This window comes from Budorcas taxicolor, chromosome 12, assembly GCF_023091745.1.
Source record: "Budorcas taxicolor isolate Tak-1 chromosome 12, Takin1.1, whole genome shotgun sequence".
Classification (NCBI taxonomy): domain Eukaryota; kingdom Metazoa; phylum Chordata; class Mammalia; order Artiodactyla; family Bovidae; genus Budorcas; species Budorcas taxicolor.
The window spans coordinates 12,528,019-12,546,551 of NC_068921.1; the positions used below are offsets into that span (position 1 = coordinate 12,528,019).

General features: G+C 39.0%; 1 protein-coding gene across 1 annotated transcript in view; it reads left to right on the forward strand.

The window, feature by feature from the left end:
• The window catches only part of DGKH (diacylglycerol kinase eta), a 200,385-nt gene that overhangs the window by 129,361 nt on the left and 52,491 nt on the right, over window positions 1-18,533 (forward strand). The window contains exons 7-12 of the mRNA XM_052650123.1: window positions 5,669-5,775; window positions 6,435-6,560; window positions 10,045-10,147; window positions 11,247-11,406; window positions 13,268-13,376; window positions 13,513-13,652. Of these exons, the coding sequence (XP_052506083.1) occupies window positions 5,669-5,775; window positions 6,435-6,560; window positions 10,045-10,147; window positions 11,247-11,406; window positions 13,268-13,376; window positions 13,513-13,652 (745 nt within the window). The remainder of the gene's footprint in view (window positions 1-5,668; window positions 5,776-6,434; window positions 6,561-10,044; window positions 10,148-11,246; window positions 11,407-13,267; window positions 13,377-13,512; window positions 13,653-18,533) is intronic.

The following is an 18,533-nucleotide window of genomic DNA, read 5'->3' on the forward strand; positions in this document are numbered from 1 at the left end:
GTGAATGAGCAACTAACATGCACACACATCCTTTTAAATTTCTTTAAAGTTTTCTAAAAAAAAGGTCTATGCTGCTGTTCTCATCACAGGATTTGTGGGTTATTTTTAAATTTAAGCGAAGTAACCACTTACCGTCACCAGGAGAAAACTCATACCTTCTTTTGATTTATTTAGTAGCTCAGTGGTTCCATCACTGTGTACCTCTTTTTAAACCACATATAATACTATTATTAGCTTTTCTCTCTTAATACAAAAAATTCTTAGGTAATTTTGTAATATAACTATTACAATTAAATAATAGATTAGAAACAGAGTCACAGTTTTAACTCATTTTGAATTATAAAATCCAAGATACATCAGTATTTCAGCTATTGAACATGACACAGCTTAGTGCGTAAGAATGAAGTTCTGTAGTTAAACTCTGTGGGTTCAGATTCCAGTTTCAACACTACAAACTATGACCAGGACTAGTTTGACCCTTTTAGACTTTTGCTTCCTCCTCTCTAGAACGGGGATAATAGGCATTCATATCTCACAGGATGCTATAAAAGTGAAAGAAGAGAATGCATAATATGATGCTATTTTTCCAGTCAGATAAATTGTAGACATTTGTAGGTGAGTTGTATAAGAAATTCATCAAGCAAACAATTACAGATTGTATCATGGCCTGATGCATTAAAATTCATGAAAACGAGTTGGAGGAGACATAAACATTTTTTTTTAGATTTAACAAATGATTGAAAACAAAGACATAATTAGTCTTTCTGACTTTAGTGATTGTATGGAGTTATTCTGAAGGTCTTTGTACAATTACCTTGGTGGTGGTTTAGTCGCTAAGTCATGTCTGACTCTTGTGACCCCATGGACTATAGCCTGTCAGCCTCCTCTGTCCATGGGATTCTCCAGGCAAGAATACTGGAGTGGGTTGCCATTTCCTTCTCCAGAGAATCTTCCCAACCCAGGAACTGAACCCAGGTCTCCTGCATTGCAGGCAGATTCTTTACCAACTGAGCTATAAGGGAAGCCCCCCTATAGTTACCTTATAGTCTGTTATTCCTCAAACTGCTAAAAAAAAAAAAAAAAACTAATCTAATAGCATCTTAGATACTGTTAGAACTGATCTGTGAGGTATGCATTATTAAATATATTTAATTGTAAAGAAGTTGAACTTAACAGTGGGATGACTGAATATTTTTCTAAGCATTTTAAAAGAAAAGTGAAAATTACATTAGCTGGTGAGGATAAAAAGCTTCCAAGTCTTTAAAAAAACGTGTTACATTATTCTATTGATAATTAAGTTTCTGATTTTTAAAATCTCAATTATAGCATTTTTAAATTATCTTTTAGAGGAATATATGTTAGTATTCAATTTTTTTTTGTTGATAAAAATTTTAAATCTTGCCATTAGTATATTTAGAACTGTAGCAGATTTTAGAAATCCCAAAGGTTTTATGAATACCCAAAAAGGTTGCCTTTTATTTTGTGTTGTTTTATTGTTTAGTTGCTAAGTCATGTTTGACTCTTTTGTGACCCCATGGACTGTAGCCCATCAGGCTCCTCTGTCCATGGGATTTCCCAGGCAAGAATACTGGAGTGGGTAGCCATTCCCTTCTCCAGGGGATCTTCCTGATCCAAGGATCAAACCCACATCTCCTGCATTTTCAGGGGGATTCTCTACAATGAACCACCAGGGAAGCCTTTTTATTCTGTGAGACTGTAGTTATTTAGGATATGTTTATTGTAAACAAAGTTAAACTTTAGAAATCCCCTTGAAATCTGCATAAACTGCTTGTTTAGCAAACCTGAAGGCTTACAACACAAAAAATTTTTAAAGTCATAACAGAGGTGCAAATACAGGAAAAATTCATTCAATAATGACAATGAATAATGCATTATAATAGAGTCCAGCTTCCAAGGTGCAACGCCAAAACTATTTTCTTAGTCTTTCTGCCCCCTTTTCACAGTAAAAGGAGTCTGTTGATTTGTCTTCTAGGCTTGTGTTGAACAATAACTGAATTATCATTTTAAGGCCTTGCATATATAAAATATATGAATGAAAAACAGAAGGCAGAAAATACGTTTCACAGATAATTCCCCAAATCAATTGAGAATGGTAATTATAATTTCAGAGCATAATTGTGATTCACTGGTATTTAAACAGCATTCTAAGAATAAAAAGTTAGATGGTAGTTCTTTTCAATCAATAGCTTAAAATATCTCTACACAGGTATTTATGAATTTTTGTCTTAACCACGGTTGAACACTTAAAACTTGTTGAAGACTATATTGCAATGAAGAATCATAATTTTATTACAAGCCAGTATGTTTTTTAAGTTCTGTGGTGTAAAATAATGGCTGTTACAGGTCAGGAAAAAATGCTTTATTTCAGAATCACTTGTTTGGAGGAAATTGTCACCTACCAAATTCAGGTGCCTGTTCCTCATGTCCATTCCATAGTGACCATAATATCATTTATTTGTTTTATTTTAATCATTGTATATTATATTAAACACCTTTGTGATTCTCAACACTCATTGCATGAAGAACTTTATTATTACAGAAGTGATTTTTATTTTTCATGAACTATTTAATTTTTAATGGCAAAATCTTCAAAAAGCCATGAAATTAGACCCTGTTGCCCTCCTTTTATTACTTCCTTCTTTGTCTCTTAGAAAAGTTATTGACTATCAACACTTATTTGTACTTAGAAAACAGCTTGCTGTTTTAAAACTAAAACTAGACCCATTCTTTTGAGAAATAAAATAACAGATTGAGCCATTTAAATAATTTAAAAATACTAACTAATGTAAAAGTCACTTGCCTTATAGCAAACAGGAGCAGATATCATGCTGAAGTAACTTTTCAAACAAAACTTACTTCCTGCGATGCTGTTTCTTTACATTACTGTTTCTCAGCAATAAAGTTAAGTGGAAAATTTGTTTTCTATATGAGGTCTGTTGCTTGAGTCACAAAGTCATTTACAGCAAAATATTATGATTTCCAGGAAAGAATTTGTCAGTGTACACAAAAGAGCAGGTAAATGAAACATTGCCAGTATCTGTGTACTCATATTGTTTTTAAGGAAAAACGGCTTGATTTAAGTGGCCATTTATATGCTGGCTATTTATGATACCTGAAGCATTCTGAACATTTGGCTATATAGGCATCTTATTTATCTTACTTGACTTGTTTGTTTTCATGTTATATTAAATTAAGACAATTTAAAGAGAAGGGCTCATAACCTGTTATTTCAAATTTGTTAATGGTTTACTGGTAGAAATTCAAAAACCACACGAAAAGGAGCCACTTTTTCATTTTGAATTTGCAACAGGTACCTTACTTATTATGTTTCTACCAAAATGATCTCTGCTTTTAAATATTTCTCTGAAAAGTCAGAAACTCGTTATAATGTCAATATTCATTAGCGATTGGCTAAATGTGTGTTAATGCGTGTCCTTGGTGGGCTTCCCTGGTGGCTCAGTGTAAGGAATACACCTGCAGTGCAGGAGACATGGGTTCGATCCCTGGGTCGGGAAGATCCTCTGGAGGAAGACATGGCAACCCACTCCAGTATTCTTGCCTGGAGAATCCCATGGACAGAGGAGCCTGGTGGGCTACAGTCCACGGGGTCGCAAAGAATCAGACAGGACTGAACAACCAAACAAGTGTGTCCTTACAGGGATGGATAAGCGTAGTAGTCAAGTTCTGATTTCCATAAGCAAGGTTTGATTTTTCAAGTAACCTGTGGTGTTTTTTTTTTCATGTACGTGCTGCTTCTGTCTTGCTGTTTCCTCATATTTCTCTTTTGTAGGTATCTTTCTGATGATACGGCTGCGGAGCTTTAGTGATGCATGTAGTGGGGGTGTGACTTCATCATTCCCTTCTTCTGCATTATCATGTAGTCATCTCAACAGGATACTTTTTAAATCTTTTTTTAAAAAACATTATTTGTTTTTAATCGAAGGATATATCCCTAGGACTTCCCTGTAGCTCAAATGGTAAAGAATTTGTCTATGATGCAGGAGACAAGGTTCAATCCCTGGGACGGGAAGATCCCCTGGAGGAGGGCCTGGCACCCCACTCCAGTATTCTTTGCTGGAGAATCCCATGGACAGAGGAGCCTGGCGGGCTACAGTCCACGGGGTCGCAAAGAGTTGCACACGACTGAGCGACTGACATACACACAGTTGCTTTACAGTGTTAACGTTGGTTTCTGCCAAACATCAGCATGAATCAGCCATGAGTTCAGTTCAGTTCAGTTCAATCGCTCAGTTGTGTCCGACTCTTTGCGACCCCATGAATCGCAGCACGCCAGGCCTGCCTGTCCATCACCATCTCCTGGAGTTCACTCAGACTCACGTCCATTGAGTCCATGATGCCATCCAGCCATCTCATCCTCTGTCGTCCCCTTCTCCTCCTGCCCCCAATCCCTCCCAGCGTCAGAGTCTTTTCCAATGAGTCAACTCTTCGCATGAGGTGGCCAAAGTACTGGAGTTTCAGCTTTAGCATCATTCCTTCCAAAGAAATCCCAGGGCTGATCTCCTTCAGAAAAGATTTACCTAAGTCACCTCCCTCGAACCTCCTCCCGCCTCCCTCCCCCTCCCACCCCTCTCAGCTGTTACAGAGTTCTGGTTTGAGTTCGCTGAGTCATAGGGCAAGTTCCCAATGGCCATCTCTTTTACACATGGTAACGCGTGTTTCCATATTACTGTCTTCATGTGCCCCACCCTCTCCTTCCTTACCCACTGCCCTTCCTGCCCTGAGTACATACGTCTCTTCTCTGTGTCTGTGATTAGTTCATCAGTACCATCTTTCTAGATTCCAAATATTTGTGTCAGTATACAATGTTTGTTTTTCTCTTTTTTTACTTACTCACTTCCAACAAGATACTTTTTAAAAAATGTTTATTTGGCTGTCCCGGGTCTTAGTTGTGACATGGGGGGATCTAGTTCCTTAATCCGGGATCGAACCTGGGGACCCTGCATTGGGAGCACCGAGTCTTGGCCACTGGACCATCAGGGAAGTCCCAACAGGACACTTTTAAAAGACAGTGCCATCTTTGTGACCCTTGTCAATGTATTTCCCATGATGTCTGGATATTTTCTTGACGTACTTGGACTTTCAAATTCCCCTGAATTATCTTGTTCTTTATCTCTCTGATATTTTCAAACTTTTTATTTAAGTGTAATATACGAACAGAAAAAAGAAAGCATTAGAAGGGTATGCAGTTTGTTGAATTTTCACAAACTAAATGCTTTTATGTAATCAACGCCCAGGCTTAGAAATTGGATGTTACCAGAACTCCTGTGTTACTGAATTTTATCTTTGTGTGTGTGTGTGTGTGTGTGTGTGTGTGTGTGTGTGTGTGTGTGTGTGTGGTCTCCTTTCTCAAGAATTAATTCTTTTAGTATTTATGTCCTTTCTTCTTTTAGGAGTAAGTGAAATCTCTTTAAGTAGCAATCTGTAGCTTGATCAGAATGCTTCATAAGCACATAATCATATTTGCTTTTTAGAATATTGACTATTATTGAAGAGTAATCGAAACTTTTAAAAATATTATCTTTGTTCTACTCACCCTCCCCAGCCCTTTGAACTTTCATGCTGTGATTTCCTTTCCTCGTTGGTCCACAAGTACATACTCACTTAGCAATGGCTGGCTTCTTTTTAGTGTGCAAGTTCAAGGCTCACAAACGCTGTGCAGTGAGGGCAACGAACAACTGCAAGTGGACGACCCTGGCCTCCGTCGGGAAGGACATCATCGAGAACGAGGATGGGGTAGGCTCCCTTCCCCTCCCCTCTCTCCCGGGCACCCCCACTCCTTCGTCCTCTGCTCCCGTGGAAATTAGGTGGGAGCCATCTAAGTAGTTACAACAGGAAGTTAAGAGGAAGTGTTGATTATTAGGATTAGATGGAGAGTTTGGGTAGATCGTGACTTTTTATTTTCAATTCAATCCTCCATATCTTCTTTCAGCTCTTAAATTTTAAGAGGACTGTGTAAGGGCTTAGGAGGGGTTGTCGGCCTGGGCTGATGTTGTAGACCCCTATCTGGCTGACTGAAGTACTCTGTAAGGCTCAGCTCAGCTGTATACTCAGACACTCACCCCTCAGACTTTGGGGCCTGCTCCCCCCACCTTCAAAACCTCATCTCCTTTGCATGCAAATCTCTGATACCCCTTCCTGGTCACTTTATGATAATCCCTCTCTGTGCTCAGCGAGAGTACACATCCTGCAGGGTAGGGGTTTAGTTTTATTTTTGTATCCCTATAGTGCTTGGGCATAATAGATGCTCATTAAAAGTGGGGGAAATGAGTGCATGCCAGGAGTGATTCATGTTGCTGATCCATGGAGTAAGAAATCATTGTGTCTCTTCCCTGGGCTAAGAATGATGTCCGCCATGGTCTTTAACTTGACTGCCCTTTCTTCCTGCTGTGTAGGTGGCCATGCCTCACCAGTGGCTCGAGGGTAACTTGCCCGTGAGCGCCAAGTGTGCTGTCTGCGACAAAACGTGTGGCAGTGTTCTCCGTCTTCAAGACTGGAGATGCCTTTGGTGTAGAACGATGGTGAGAGTTTTATAAATGTTCTCCATTAAAAGAAATGTTTCTTCCTGTATCTTTTCATCTATGAGATTTAGAGACAAAGCTGAGAATTTATGGCGGAGCACAGCCGATAGTACGTGAACCCGTTTTGGTGGTGGTGGTTTAGTCGCTTAATCGTGTCTGACTCTTGTGACCCCGTGGACTGTAGCCCGCCAGGCTCCTCTGTCCGTGTGATTTCCCAGGCAAGAATACTGGAGTGGGTTGCCATTTCCTCCTCCAGGAGATCCTCCTGACCCAGGGATGGAACCCACGTCCCCTACGTTGAAGGTGGTCTCTTGCATTGCAGGCGTTCTCCTGCATTTCTTTACCAGCTGAGGTACCAGGGAAGCGCATTTTAAGGTGCACCTTTTTCAAAGTGTATTCCTTCCACTCTGGTTACTTATGCACGTTTCCTGTTTGTGACACCTGTTCTTGTTATATATTTCTTTTATTTGAAGACCTCTTTCTCGCGGTCTTACTGTTTTTCATCAAGCTTTAGCCGCATCTAGTGGTTTGCTATTTTCAGCCCATTTTAACACCTGTTGCTGACAGAAAGCCACCAGATTTTGACTGACAAGCAAGGTGTGAGTTTGCTACAACCCTGGGCATGTTCTCTTGACAGAAAGAAGCCGAATTCAGTAGACCATGCACTGATACAATTTAAATTGTATGCATTTATGTTTTAGAAATGAGTAAATATTTAAAATCTTCTTTGCACATGCAAACAAGTGGTGGGAAGCAGATACAGCATAGCATGGAGCCTGCGGCAAGGAATGGTCTAGCCTCTGACAGACTGCGTGAGGACTGGGCCTCCATGCTGCAGGAGTGTGGTCCGAGCAGGACCTCAGGGTGACCTCACGGCCCTCAGACAGCAGGGCGAGGAGGCAGTGTGTGCCCACTTGAGCACTGGGCGATGCTGTCCGATTAGGGTGTTGGTTGCCTTGCATTGAGGCTGAGTTGTTTGGTCATGTTTTGAGTCTTGGAAGTCACCCCCTCTCCCCAACAAAAAAGATGGGAAACCATTGCTCTCAGTAAGTATGCTGAAGGGACTTCTGTGGTGGTTCAGTGGTTAAGAGTCTGTACTTTCACTGCAGAGGTGTGAGTTCAATCCCTGGTCCAGGAACTAAAATCTTTTCATGATGTGGCCAAAAAATTAAAATTAAAACAAAAAATAGTGTTAATAAAAATTTTTAAAATGCTGCTGATTTGAAGATCAGTGAATGCAAAAGGTCTGCATATGATGGTCTTGATTTTGCAATCCATGAAGTTGATTCCATGAGCCATGGAGGAGAAATAAGCCCTATGACTTTTTAGTCAGGACTGATAGGTTATCTTGTGTTTCTTTTTCGTCTTTGAATCAAACATAATTCTCCTGATCACCATGATTTTGTTTTCCTTCATCAGGTGCCTCTTTTATTGCCATAGGTGTTACTTTTTATGTTTTTAATCCCATTTAATATAATATACAGACTATATAGGATAATCTCGCTCTTCTTGGAGCTTTTGTGCAACCCTAGCCCTGAAAACACTCTTGTGCCATTCAAACCAGATTTTAAGTCAAGATTCCGTCCCACCTAAGATTTCTCTTGGGGGCGGTAACTGCTGACGTATGTCTCTGCCGCTGCTTTTATTAGTCTGCATTTACTGAAGTCTGTTTCTCTCCTGAAACTGCAGCTGTTCTTTTCATAACTTTTTGAAAAGAAAGGAGATCATCTGTGTGATGATTCATTTTAGAAAGATCTTATAAAAGTTGTCTTTGCCTGCAGTATATAGCTCTCATCTTTAGTCAGCTGTTTTTTTTTTTTTTTAATTGAAGTATGCTTGATTTACAGTGGCGTGTTAGTTTCAGGTGTACTGCACAGTGATTCAGTTATACATAAGTAAATATACGGGTATATATATATATTCATTTCCAGATTCTTTTCTCTTATAGCTATACAAAATACTGAGTAGAGTTCCCTGTAGTGTACAGTAGGTTCTTGTTGGTTATCTATTTGATATACAGTAGTGTGTGTACGTTAATCCCAAACTCCTAATTTATCCTGCAGACATAGGAGGTACTTACAGTAACCAAAAAGGAAAGCTTGCTGTTATTCAGTCGCTCAGTCATGTCTGAGTCGGTGATGCTGTCCAGGCATCTCATCCTCTGTTGCCACCTTTTCTATCCCTCCTAATCTTGTACATCATATACAGTATCATTTATCTGTTATGATATTATTTTGCCTTTAGACTATGAGTTTCTAACAGCAGAATACCTAGTGTCTAAACGTAGTCACTTGGTTCAAAACCAAACCAAGCCGTATTTACACAACCTTCATGAATCAGCGCCTAAGTTTTCCAGCTGTTGTCCAGGTTTTGGACATAGTTTTACCTTTTTTGTAAAAATAGTCAAGATACAATTTTATGTCTGCTTTTTTCATTTAACACTGTTATAAATATTTTTCGGTTTCATGACTCTCAAACTTTTTTCTTTTAAACCTGTGCAATCTCATTTTTTCTAAAATCCTGATGGATTAATTATTATAAATCATGATAGGAAACTGTCCCAAATCAGGTCATCAGCAGAACAAGAATCACTGTTAAATTTCAATTATTTTCTCAAAAGTTTTGATAAATATATTTAATGGATATGCCAGTTTTCTAAAAGGATTAATGAAATAAAACCACATTAAATAAGTGCTTTATGAAGTGCCTGCTTTTACTGATGAAGCATTTAAAGGCTGTCTAGGTAGATACATAAATTATTCTAAATTGCCTACGTCGTACATTATATGTTTGCCCCGCTCGAGTGACCTTGAAACTTTTTTCCCTACGGAGTTAAGACATCGCTGAGTGCTGGTGATGTGGATCACTCCTCAAGATGAGTGGGCGATAATAAGACCTTTCTTTTTTGTTTACTGAGCGGGCAGTCTAGCTGAGACAGTAGGCACAGATGTCCTTATAACTGTACTAGCATGACGGTGTTGTGAAAAAGGTGTGAATAGACAGTTGCAGGATCCCTGCAGACACCTTGCAGACTGTATTTATTTTCATTATATTCTGTAAGAATTTTGTACAGTCAGTGTCGTCAGTTTTTCCTATGGACAGTTACGCTGGACGCATACCGGTTTGCTTCCCTTCTGCATCCCTTCTTCCCTCCCTTCCTCCCTCCCCTTCTTCCTTCCTCTGTCCTCCTTCCTCTATCTCTTCCCTCTCTCCTTGCTCTCACCAGGCATTTACTGACTACATACTACCTGCCTGAGTCACCCATGAAAACAGACTGCACAAACCAAATCAAATTCCCATCTCTAAAATGATTAGTCCATTCCTTAGAAGTATAAACACTGTGCCATTAAAATAATTTGTGAATTCCTGGACATTTGAAGATGCACTTAATCTTCATTTTTCAGTTCCTTAGACATAGTTTGTTCCATAACAAAGCATGAATGTGTGTTTACTGATTCCTGAAGGCTTGTTTCTTTGCTACTAGGTACACACTGCCTGTAAAGATTTATATCATCCTATATGTCCACTTGGCCAATGTAAAGTATCTGTCATACCTCCAATTGCACTAAACAGCACTGATTCTGATGGTAAGTATCACTAGTATAAGTATGTATATTCCTGGTTTATCAAATGTTGATATGTACACTATTTTCCTAGTATAAATAACACTGTAGTTGGTTATTCTGGTCAGTTTATATATAATAATTCCATTTCAATTGCAGAATAGTCCATTGAATTTATACAAGAACATTTTAGAATTAAGGTTTAACATAACTATTAACACAGTGGTGAAATTACAGTGTATAAGATTTATAGATTTTACATTTCAGCAGATCAAGTAAGATCATTATTCTGTAAGAAAATGCAACCTGAACAAATTAATTTTTTATAAGCATTTTTTCCCCCTCTGTAATTGAAACTGCCCATTAGCAAAGCTCTTTTTGAAACCCATTTTTCTGTTGTTTCATTGTAGGAATTTATATTCCATACATTCATGCTCTTTTTTAGTGTTACTATTTTATGACTTAATTGTACATACGGAAGAACCCATTTACAACACTGGTTTGGGGATAGCATACTTAGCACTTCTTTGTAAACAAACCATATTACATAAGGCTTTTACCATAAACTATTATTAATGTTTTGCATCAATAAAATGCCTTACGCTTTTCAAACTTTTTATAGAAATATGCCAGTAGATATCATAGCTACTGGCTGCATATCATAGAAGCTGCAGAAGATATGATTTTTTTAACCTGTGGTGTTAACAGCCTCCCCTAAGCCCCAATATATCAAAGTTCTGTTATTTATTATAAAATTTAAAAATACTTTCTGAGACCTTAACAAGGAGGTGTTAAATATTTTATAATACTGAAAATTAGCATGAATCCTTCAACAACTGTGAATTTGTACACTATGATTGGTTTCTCTTAATAATTAAGTGTTCTTAGGGCAAGTGGTAGATCTCAAATTATCTGTGCTTCATACTTTCACCATCTTTTGTATGATTTTTCATTATAGCTCATATTTTAAAAGGTAAGTTCTGTGTTCTTAATATGTAAGCAATAAATCTCTGTGCATATGGGGGCTCTGAAGTATGAATTTACTGTTTTTCTTCGAAAGTTTTGTTAAGAGAAAGCGGTGCATATTGATCTTACCTTGTGTTTTTGTTTTCTTCCCCCACAGGTTTCTGTAGAGCAACATTTTCATTCTGTGTTAGTCCTTTATTGGTTTTTGTCAATTCTAAGAGTGGAGATAATCAGGGAGTCAAGTTTCTTCGTCGATTTAAACAGTTACTCAATCCAGCTCAGGTGTTTGATTTGATGAATGGCGGTCCTCATTTGGGGTAATTGATTACTGACAAATCTTCCTTGAATGAAAGGTAGCACTAAGTGTGAAGTACATTTGGTTTTCCAGTTCATGAAAACTGTAGATTCATCTAGACGCCTCTGGGTTGATCTTCTCACACCTCCCTTTTTTTAACGTTCTAATTATAAATTTTAACACAACCTTTTTGATATTTATATAACTTCCTGTGTGCCCAAAGTGTGAATTTGTTTAGAAAATGTTTTAGAATATATCCTGCATCAACCAGTTCTGTTTGCTTAGCTCTACAGAAGCAGACCAACTTGTGTAAATGGAGAAATACAAAAAAATAACTTCAGGAAACGATTTGCATTGGAGGCTAGTACTGAACTATATGCAATACAAACAATCAGTCATTTAACCGAAACACAGATACTCTTGTGGATCTCAGAAGCAAGTTCTCAAGGATTTCAGACTTGGTTCCCATAAATGACAGAAAGTGCTTTCGTTAACTGTCCATTTCAAACTTTCTGGAATGTCATATAACTTAAAATCTGGGGGGAAAAAATTAAGTGTTTTAGTGATGGAAAATATGCCTTGAGGCACTTTGAATACATTTTTAGTGTATATATATATATATATTAGTGTATATATATATATTAGTGTGTATATATATATTAGTATATATAATATTACTATATATATATATTAGTATATATAATATTACTATATATATATATTAGTGTATATATATATATGATTTTCGTTGAAGAGGTGATACTGAGTCATCTGAACCAGGGGCGCACAAGCTCTTTCTGATTTGCTCATGCCAGCTTGGCTTTTCTCTTGGATCCACTGTAACACAGGAGTAGGAATGAAGACTTCAGACCCCAGTTCCTGAAAAGGCCTTTTGTGTTTTGTGCTTCAGCTCTCTCCCATCTTCTCTGTTTCTCTTCTCAGTCTCTCGTTGTGCCCCTTTTCACTTTTGTCCCTTCGGGGTCTTCCTTCTTGTTCCCATTGCTTTTTTCTTGCTATCTCAGGCCCTTCTGGTTCCCTGGGTGTCGCTCTTCATCTGAACCCGAGTCCTTCCTGATGTGCTGTGCCTCCTTTCCTTCCCCCTGCATGGGTCCAGGCACTTTCTCATCACCTCTGTCTCTCCCATTGCTGATTAGCTTTGTCTCCCTTTCTAGCATATCCGCTTTATCTTATTTTTTTGCATTTTTTCTACTCATCCTCTGAAATTCCAAGGAACTCCCTTTGTGAAACTTCTTGAGATTGTCTCCATATTTTTTTCGATTTTCCACAATACTTGAGGTATACAAAGGTACATTGAGAAGGTGAGATGTGTCAAAATTTGAGATGGAGGAAGGCAGAAGTAAAGAGATTGACCTGAGAAAAGGAAAAGAGGAAGGTAAAAAAATACTGGCAGTATGGTGGCGGTACGTTAGTGACGTTTGGTGGATCTCTTTAGGAATCGCCCCCATGCACTCAAGAGCATCAGTGCCCTGGACTCTCCACCTTGGTTTTAATATGCTGCTCATGGAAATAATATATCCTTGTGATAGAAAGAAAAAAGATCACTACTTTTACCATCGCTTGTCACTTAACCTTTAATAATCTTCCCTGGCTTATGCTTCTTTTTTGTTTTTGCATTTCTCACTCCGCTTTCTTCCTAATTTTGTCTCCATTTCTGCTTATAATCCTCTCTCCTCTTTATGATTAAGACATTTTCGTGACTTCAACATTGCACTCAAATTAGTTTTTATAGTGTGATTCACCTGTAAGAGTTCTTATATTTAACCTGAACATGAGTACCCATAAGTAACAACAGAATTGACAAAAGAATTGGGGAAAGTGATTTTTATTCACTTATCCTAAAATAAAATACTTCTTACTTTCAGTTTAAGATTATTCCAGAAGTTTGACAATTTCCGGATTCTTGTTTGTGGAGGAGATGGAAGTGTAGGTTGGGTTTTGTCTGAAATTGACAAGCTCAACTTGAACAAACAGGCAAGTGGTCATCATTCTTTACATTGCTGGTTAACATGAGTGCATCCTAACCTGCTGACCGGTGAAGTGCAGAAATGTCAGAGTCCCTCTCTCTCGACTTGTCTGAGGTCTCCTGCGGGGCTGTTTTGTTTTCCAGTGTCAGCTGGGAGTACTGCCTCTGGGTACAGGAAACGACCTTGCCCGGGTTCTCGGCTGGGGAGGCTCGTACGATGACGACACCCAACTTCCTCAGATACTTGAGAAGCTGGAACGAGCCAGTACCAAAATGCTGGACAGGTAATAACAAATTCTCTTCTAAAACTAGACTGAAAGCAGCATACTGAGATCCTCCTTTTGATCATTAGAATTGGGCTGACAGGAAGCCCATGAAGGGGTTCCACCCTTGTGGTCTAGAACAGAGCCTGACATAGAACAGACACTCTGTAAATATGTTTTTTGAGTGAATTTTTTTTAATGAGAAAACTAGTGTTATGAATACATTATTTTAGAGATAGATGGCTACACTAATCCTTACTCTTGTTTAGTCGCTCAGTCATGTTACTGTCTGTGGCCCCATGGACTGTAGCCCCCTAGTCTCCTCTGTCCATGAGATTTTCCAGGGAAGAATGATGGAGTAGGTTTCCATTTCCTTCTCCAGGGGATCTTCCCAGCCCAGGGACTGAAACCGCGTCTCTCGCCTTGGCAGGCAGATTCCTTACCACTGAACCATTTGGAAAGCTCATGTTGATACTAATTACTTTCAACTGCTCTTTGGGTCAGAAAGCTTAAATAGTTAATTTGGGGGGGTCTTTTGATGAATATACTAGGTATGGCCCTTTCCTCTTCTGGTTTCATGAAAACCACAGAAAACATACAAACTTTAGATAGTATATCTTCTTAATTATACATGTTAATAAGAAATTGAGCCAACAAAATACTAAAAAATATAATCCTTTCCCAGGGACAGGAAAATGCTAGGAAAACAGCTCCACATGGAGGAACCATCACTGCTCTTATGGTATTCTGGATTGCATCTCTTAACTGCTATCTCTCTAAATACCTCACATGTAAAAAGAAAAAAATCCCAGTCTGTGTGACCTGAGTATCATGGAGGAGGTGTTAAGAATTGACATATAGGGAGCAGCCAGGCTTCCCTAGTGGCTCATGGATGGATGATAAAGAATCCATCTGCCAGTGTAGGAGATGTGGGCTTGATGACTCCATCAAGAAGCTCCCCTGGAGAAGGAAATGGCTACCCACTACAGTATTCTTGCCTAGAGAATGCCGTGGACAGAGGAGCCTGGTAGGCTATAGTCTGTGGGGTTGCAAAGAGTCAGACACGACTGAGCACAGGCGCATAAGGAGCAACCAGGGCTCAGTAAGCAGTAACCTCCATCATCACTGGAACACAAACGTCAAAATCTCATTATAAACTCCAGCTAGCACGAATCAAAACAACTCTGATAGGATTAGCCATCTGTGGAACTCTTCCCGAAAATAAAATCTCATCAGGGAGCCACCAATCCAAAATGTAATTACTCTAAAATAAGCTGTAATCTAATTAACGGTAACCTTGCCTGTCATAAGGTAATGTTGCAATGGCTGATTCTTCTGCAGACAGGGTATTTAAAAAGAAAGCTAGGTTGGTGAGCATTTATCTGTGTTAATCCCAAACCAGTCACGAGAGGGATCCCCCTGTAGTTTGGGAGCATAAAGTGGATTCAGTCTCCAGTCTTTAAAAGAGTCTAGAGGTGGTTTCCCGGAAGACTGCCCAATTTATTGCTTACCAAACCTCACAAGGTATTTTAAATGGCTTTTTCTTATAAATTTAAATACCACTCTCCCCACAACCTAGGAAATACTATGAGGCATTTCCTCTGCACTGGGTGTGTGCTTTTCCCTTGTATGTTATAAAAATTAACGTCTCCAGGTGGTTAGCAGAGAAACAGCACCCCTGTGGTAAAATTCCTTAATACCGACCTGCAAAAAAAAACTGAAGGTGAGTCGCTCAGTTGTGTCCGACTCTGTGACCCCATGGGCTATACAGTCCATGGAATTCTCCAGGCCAGAATACTGAAGTGGGTAGGCTTTCCCTTCTCCAGGGGATCTTCCCACAGGGATCGAACCCAGGTCTCCCTCATTACAGGTGGATTCTTTACCAGCTGAGCCACAAGGGAAGCCCTCAATGCCCCCGCCCACCACCCCGCAAAAAAATAAAAGGGATTTTAAAAGCTAGGACTATTGTTAGAAACATAAGACAATTTTGTTCCTGTGCTTTCTTTACTAATTTAAGAATTGTTATTATTGTTCAGTCACTAACTCATGTCCAGCCCCATGGACTGCAGCACGCCAGGCTTCCCTGTCCTTCACTATCTCCTAGTGTTTGCTCAAACTCATGTTCATTGAGCTGGTGATACCATCCAACCATCCCATGCTCTGTCACCCCCTTCAGTCAGTCAGAAGGCCACAAGATAACAGGACATCTTTAGCTGATTGTTATTGTCGTTCAGTTGTTACGTTGTATTCAATTCTTTGCCACCCATGGACTATAGCACACCAAGGCTTCCCTTTCCTTCACCTTCTCTCAGGAGTTTGCTCAAAGTCATGTCTATCGAGTCAGTGATGCCATCCAACTATCTCATCCTTTGTCACCCCTTTCTTCTCCTGCCTTCAATCTGTCCCAGCATCAGGGTCTTTTCTAGTGAGTCGGCTCTTTGAATCAGGTGGCCAGAGTATTAGAGCTTCAACTTCAGCATCGGTCCCTCCGATGAATATTCAGGAGTGATTTCCTTTAGGGTTGACTGGTTTGCTCTCCTTGCAGTCCAAGGGACTCCTCAAGAGTCTTTTCCAGCACCACAATTTGAAAGCATCAATTCTTTAGCACTCAGCCTTTATGGTTCAACTCTCACATCTGTACATGACTACTGGAAAAACCATAGCTTTGACTATATGGACCTTTGTCAGTACAAGTGGAAAATTGATGTTTAATAATAATATTCCACATTATATATGCTTTTTCATATATAGTAACTTATTTGCACTTCCCATGGGGTTGCAAAGAGTCGGACACGACTGAGTGACTTCACTTTAACTTACTTAGTCCTCAAAACAACACTGACTAAGAAAAGCATTATTAGGACTATTTCACAAAGATGAATGTTGAGTTTTCTAGAGACAGTGGGAATAAGAATGATTAATATTTTTGGCTGCCTGGCACGTCTAGTTGCTTTTCTTAATAGAATATCATCTCATTTAATCCTCGCTATACATTTAGAGATGGATAATACTGTTGTCTCTATCTTACAGGGTAAAAGGCTCAGGAGATTTCTTTTGTTTTCAAGGTCAAATTGCTAATAAGTGGTTGAACCAATTGTCTACACCAAAATACAGACTCTTTCCGAGGGCCTTTGTTCAACACTGCGCTCACTCTTTAATGCACATGCGTGCATGCTAAGTCGCTTCAGTTGTGTCTGACTCTTTGTGACCCCATGGACTGCAGCCCACCAGGCTCCTCTGTCCATGGGATTCTCCAGGCAAGAGTACCAGAGTGGGTTGCCATTTCCTCTGCCAGGGGATCTTCCCAACCCAGGGATTGAACTTTGGGAAGCCCTTCATGCATATAATCACCACCAAAATGGTTCTTACTTTCTGCCTCCAACTCTGCCTAGTTGGTACCAATAAGCATCCCTTCCTGGCTTGTGCTGAGACTTTCTCCTGTTTCTTCAGCTCCAGTCATTTGCCAACAAAGGGAAGAGGTATAGGTGGAAGGTCCAAGGACGCTTGGGTGGATTTCTTTCCCAATTCTTTAACTATCCTTCGACTAGAGAAGTATTTCCAGGTATACGGAACTTGACTTCCTTGTTTTCAGTTGTGATTTTCCCTTTTTGAAGTTTCACAAGGTCTTATTGTTTTATTCATTGCTTTTATTACGTCTGTTTTCGGCACCAGAATATAGGCTTTATCAGAGAAGTCATATTCACTTTTCTATTACCAGACCCTTGAATACTGTCAATGTGAGATGTCCAGTACATACCTGTTGCATGGATGCATGAAGGAAAGAATGACTTTTTATGCTCAAATATGTATTTTTATAATGAGGGTTTCCATGCAGGCTCAGCAGTAAAGAATCTGCCTGCAATACAGGAGATGGCGGTTTGATTTCTGGGTCAAGAAGGAAATGGCAGTCAACTCCAGTATTCTTTCTGGGAAAATCCCATGGACAGAGGAGCCTGGCACGCTGCAGTCCATGGGGTCTCAAACTTAGATACAACTTAGTGACTAAACCAGCAACAGGCATATATTTATAATATATTCATATCAAGAGTTGAATAATAGTTATACGCATCTATTTAGTTTACACACCCTAATAGATAACCTATGTCTTTCAGGGAATTCTCTCAGAATTTGAATTTTTATCAGACTTATTAGTCTGATTGATACACTAGGTTCTGTTTACATACTGATGCTAATCTTGGGATTTTCTCTAGATTCTGTCACTGTGATATGCTTTTTTTTAAATTTCATAATTTGTAATACTGCTCTCATTTGCTTTGGGTCTTTTAAAAGTCTTTATTTTACATCTTGTTACTGATGATAATAATATCTATACCCAATTGTTTTTCTCAAGTGTTGAAATTATTTTAGATAGATGACTGGATTTATCTGGAGTTGATTGCTTGTGTCTAACACCAAATGATTCAGTGTTTGGTTTGAAATTAATGTTTACAGCTAATTGAAGTGAATTTGCTTCAGTCAAGCATTATTTCTATTAATATTTTCCTCTCAATTTCACACTTACTTTCTTAATGTAAGAAGGACTGTTTAGCTAATTTCCATTTCATATCTGTATAAGGTGACTTGGTAAGAGTGATTGTTACCTGCAGAATGATTTATTTTTCATAGGTGCACTTATTTAATCTTGGACATTATTTTAGAATTTGGGGTTGTGACCCATTAGTAACTTTTATAATCTAGTTAGAAATTGCAGTGAGCATTATTTAAAAAGTAAAACAGAAAAGAACAGAAAAGTCATAATGCTTTGCACTTAGTGAAGAGGGGCGGTCTTGTTACATATGTACATTTCTTACTGTGGGCCATGGCCTTCAAATGTTTGAAAGTCTCCAATCAGAGATTTGGTAAGATAGGGAAATCACAGATTATGAATTCAGCACTTTATGA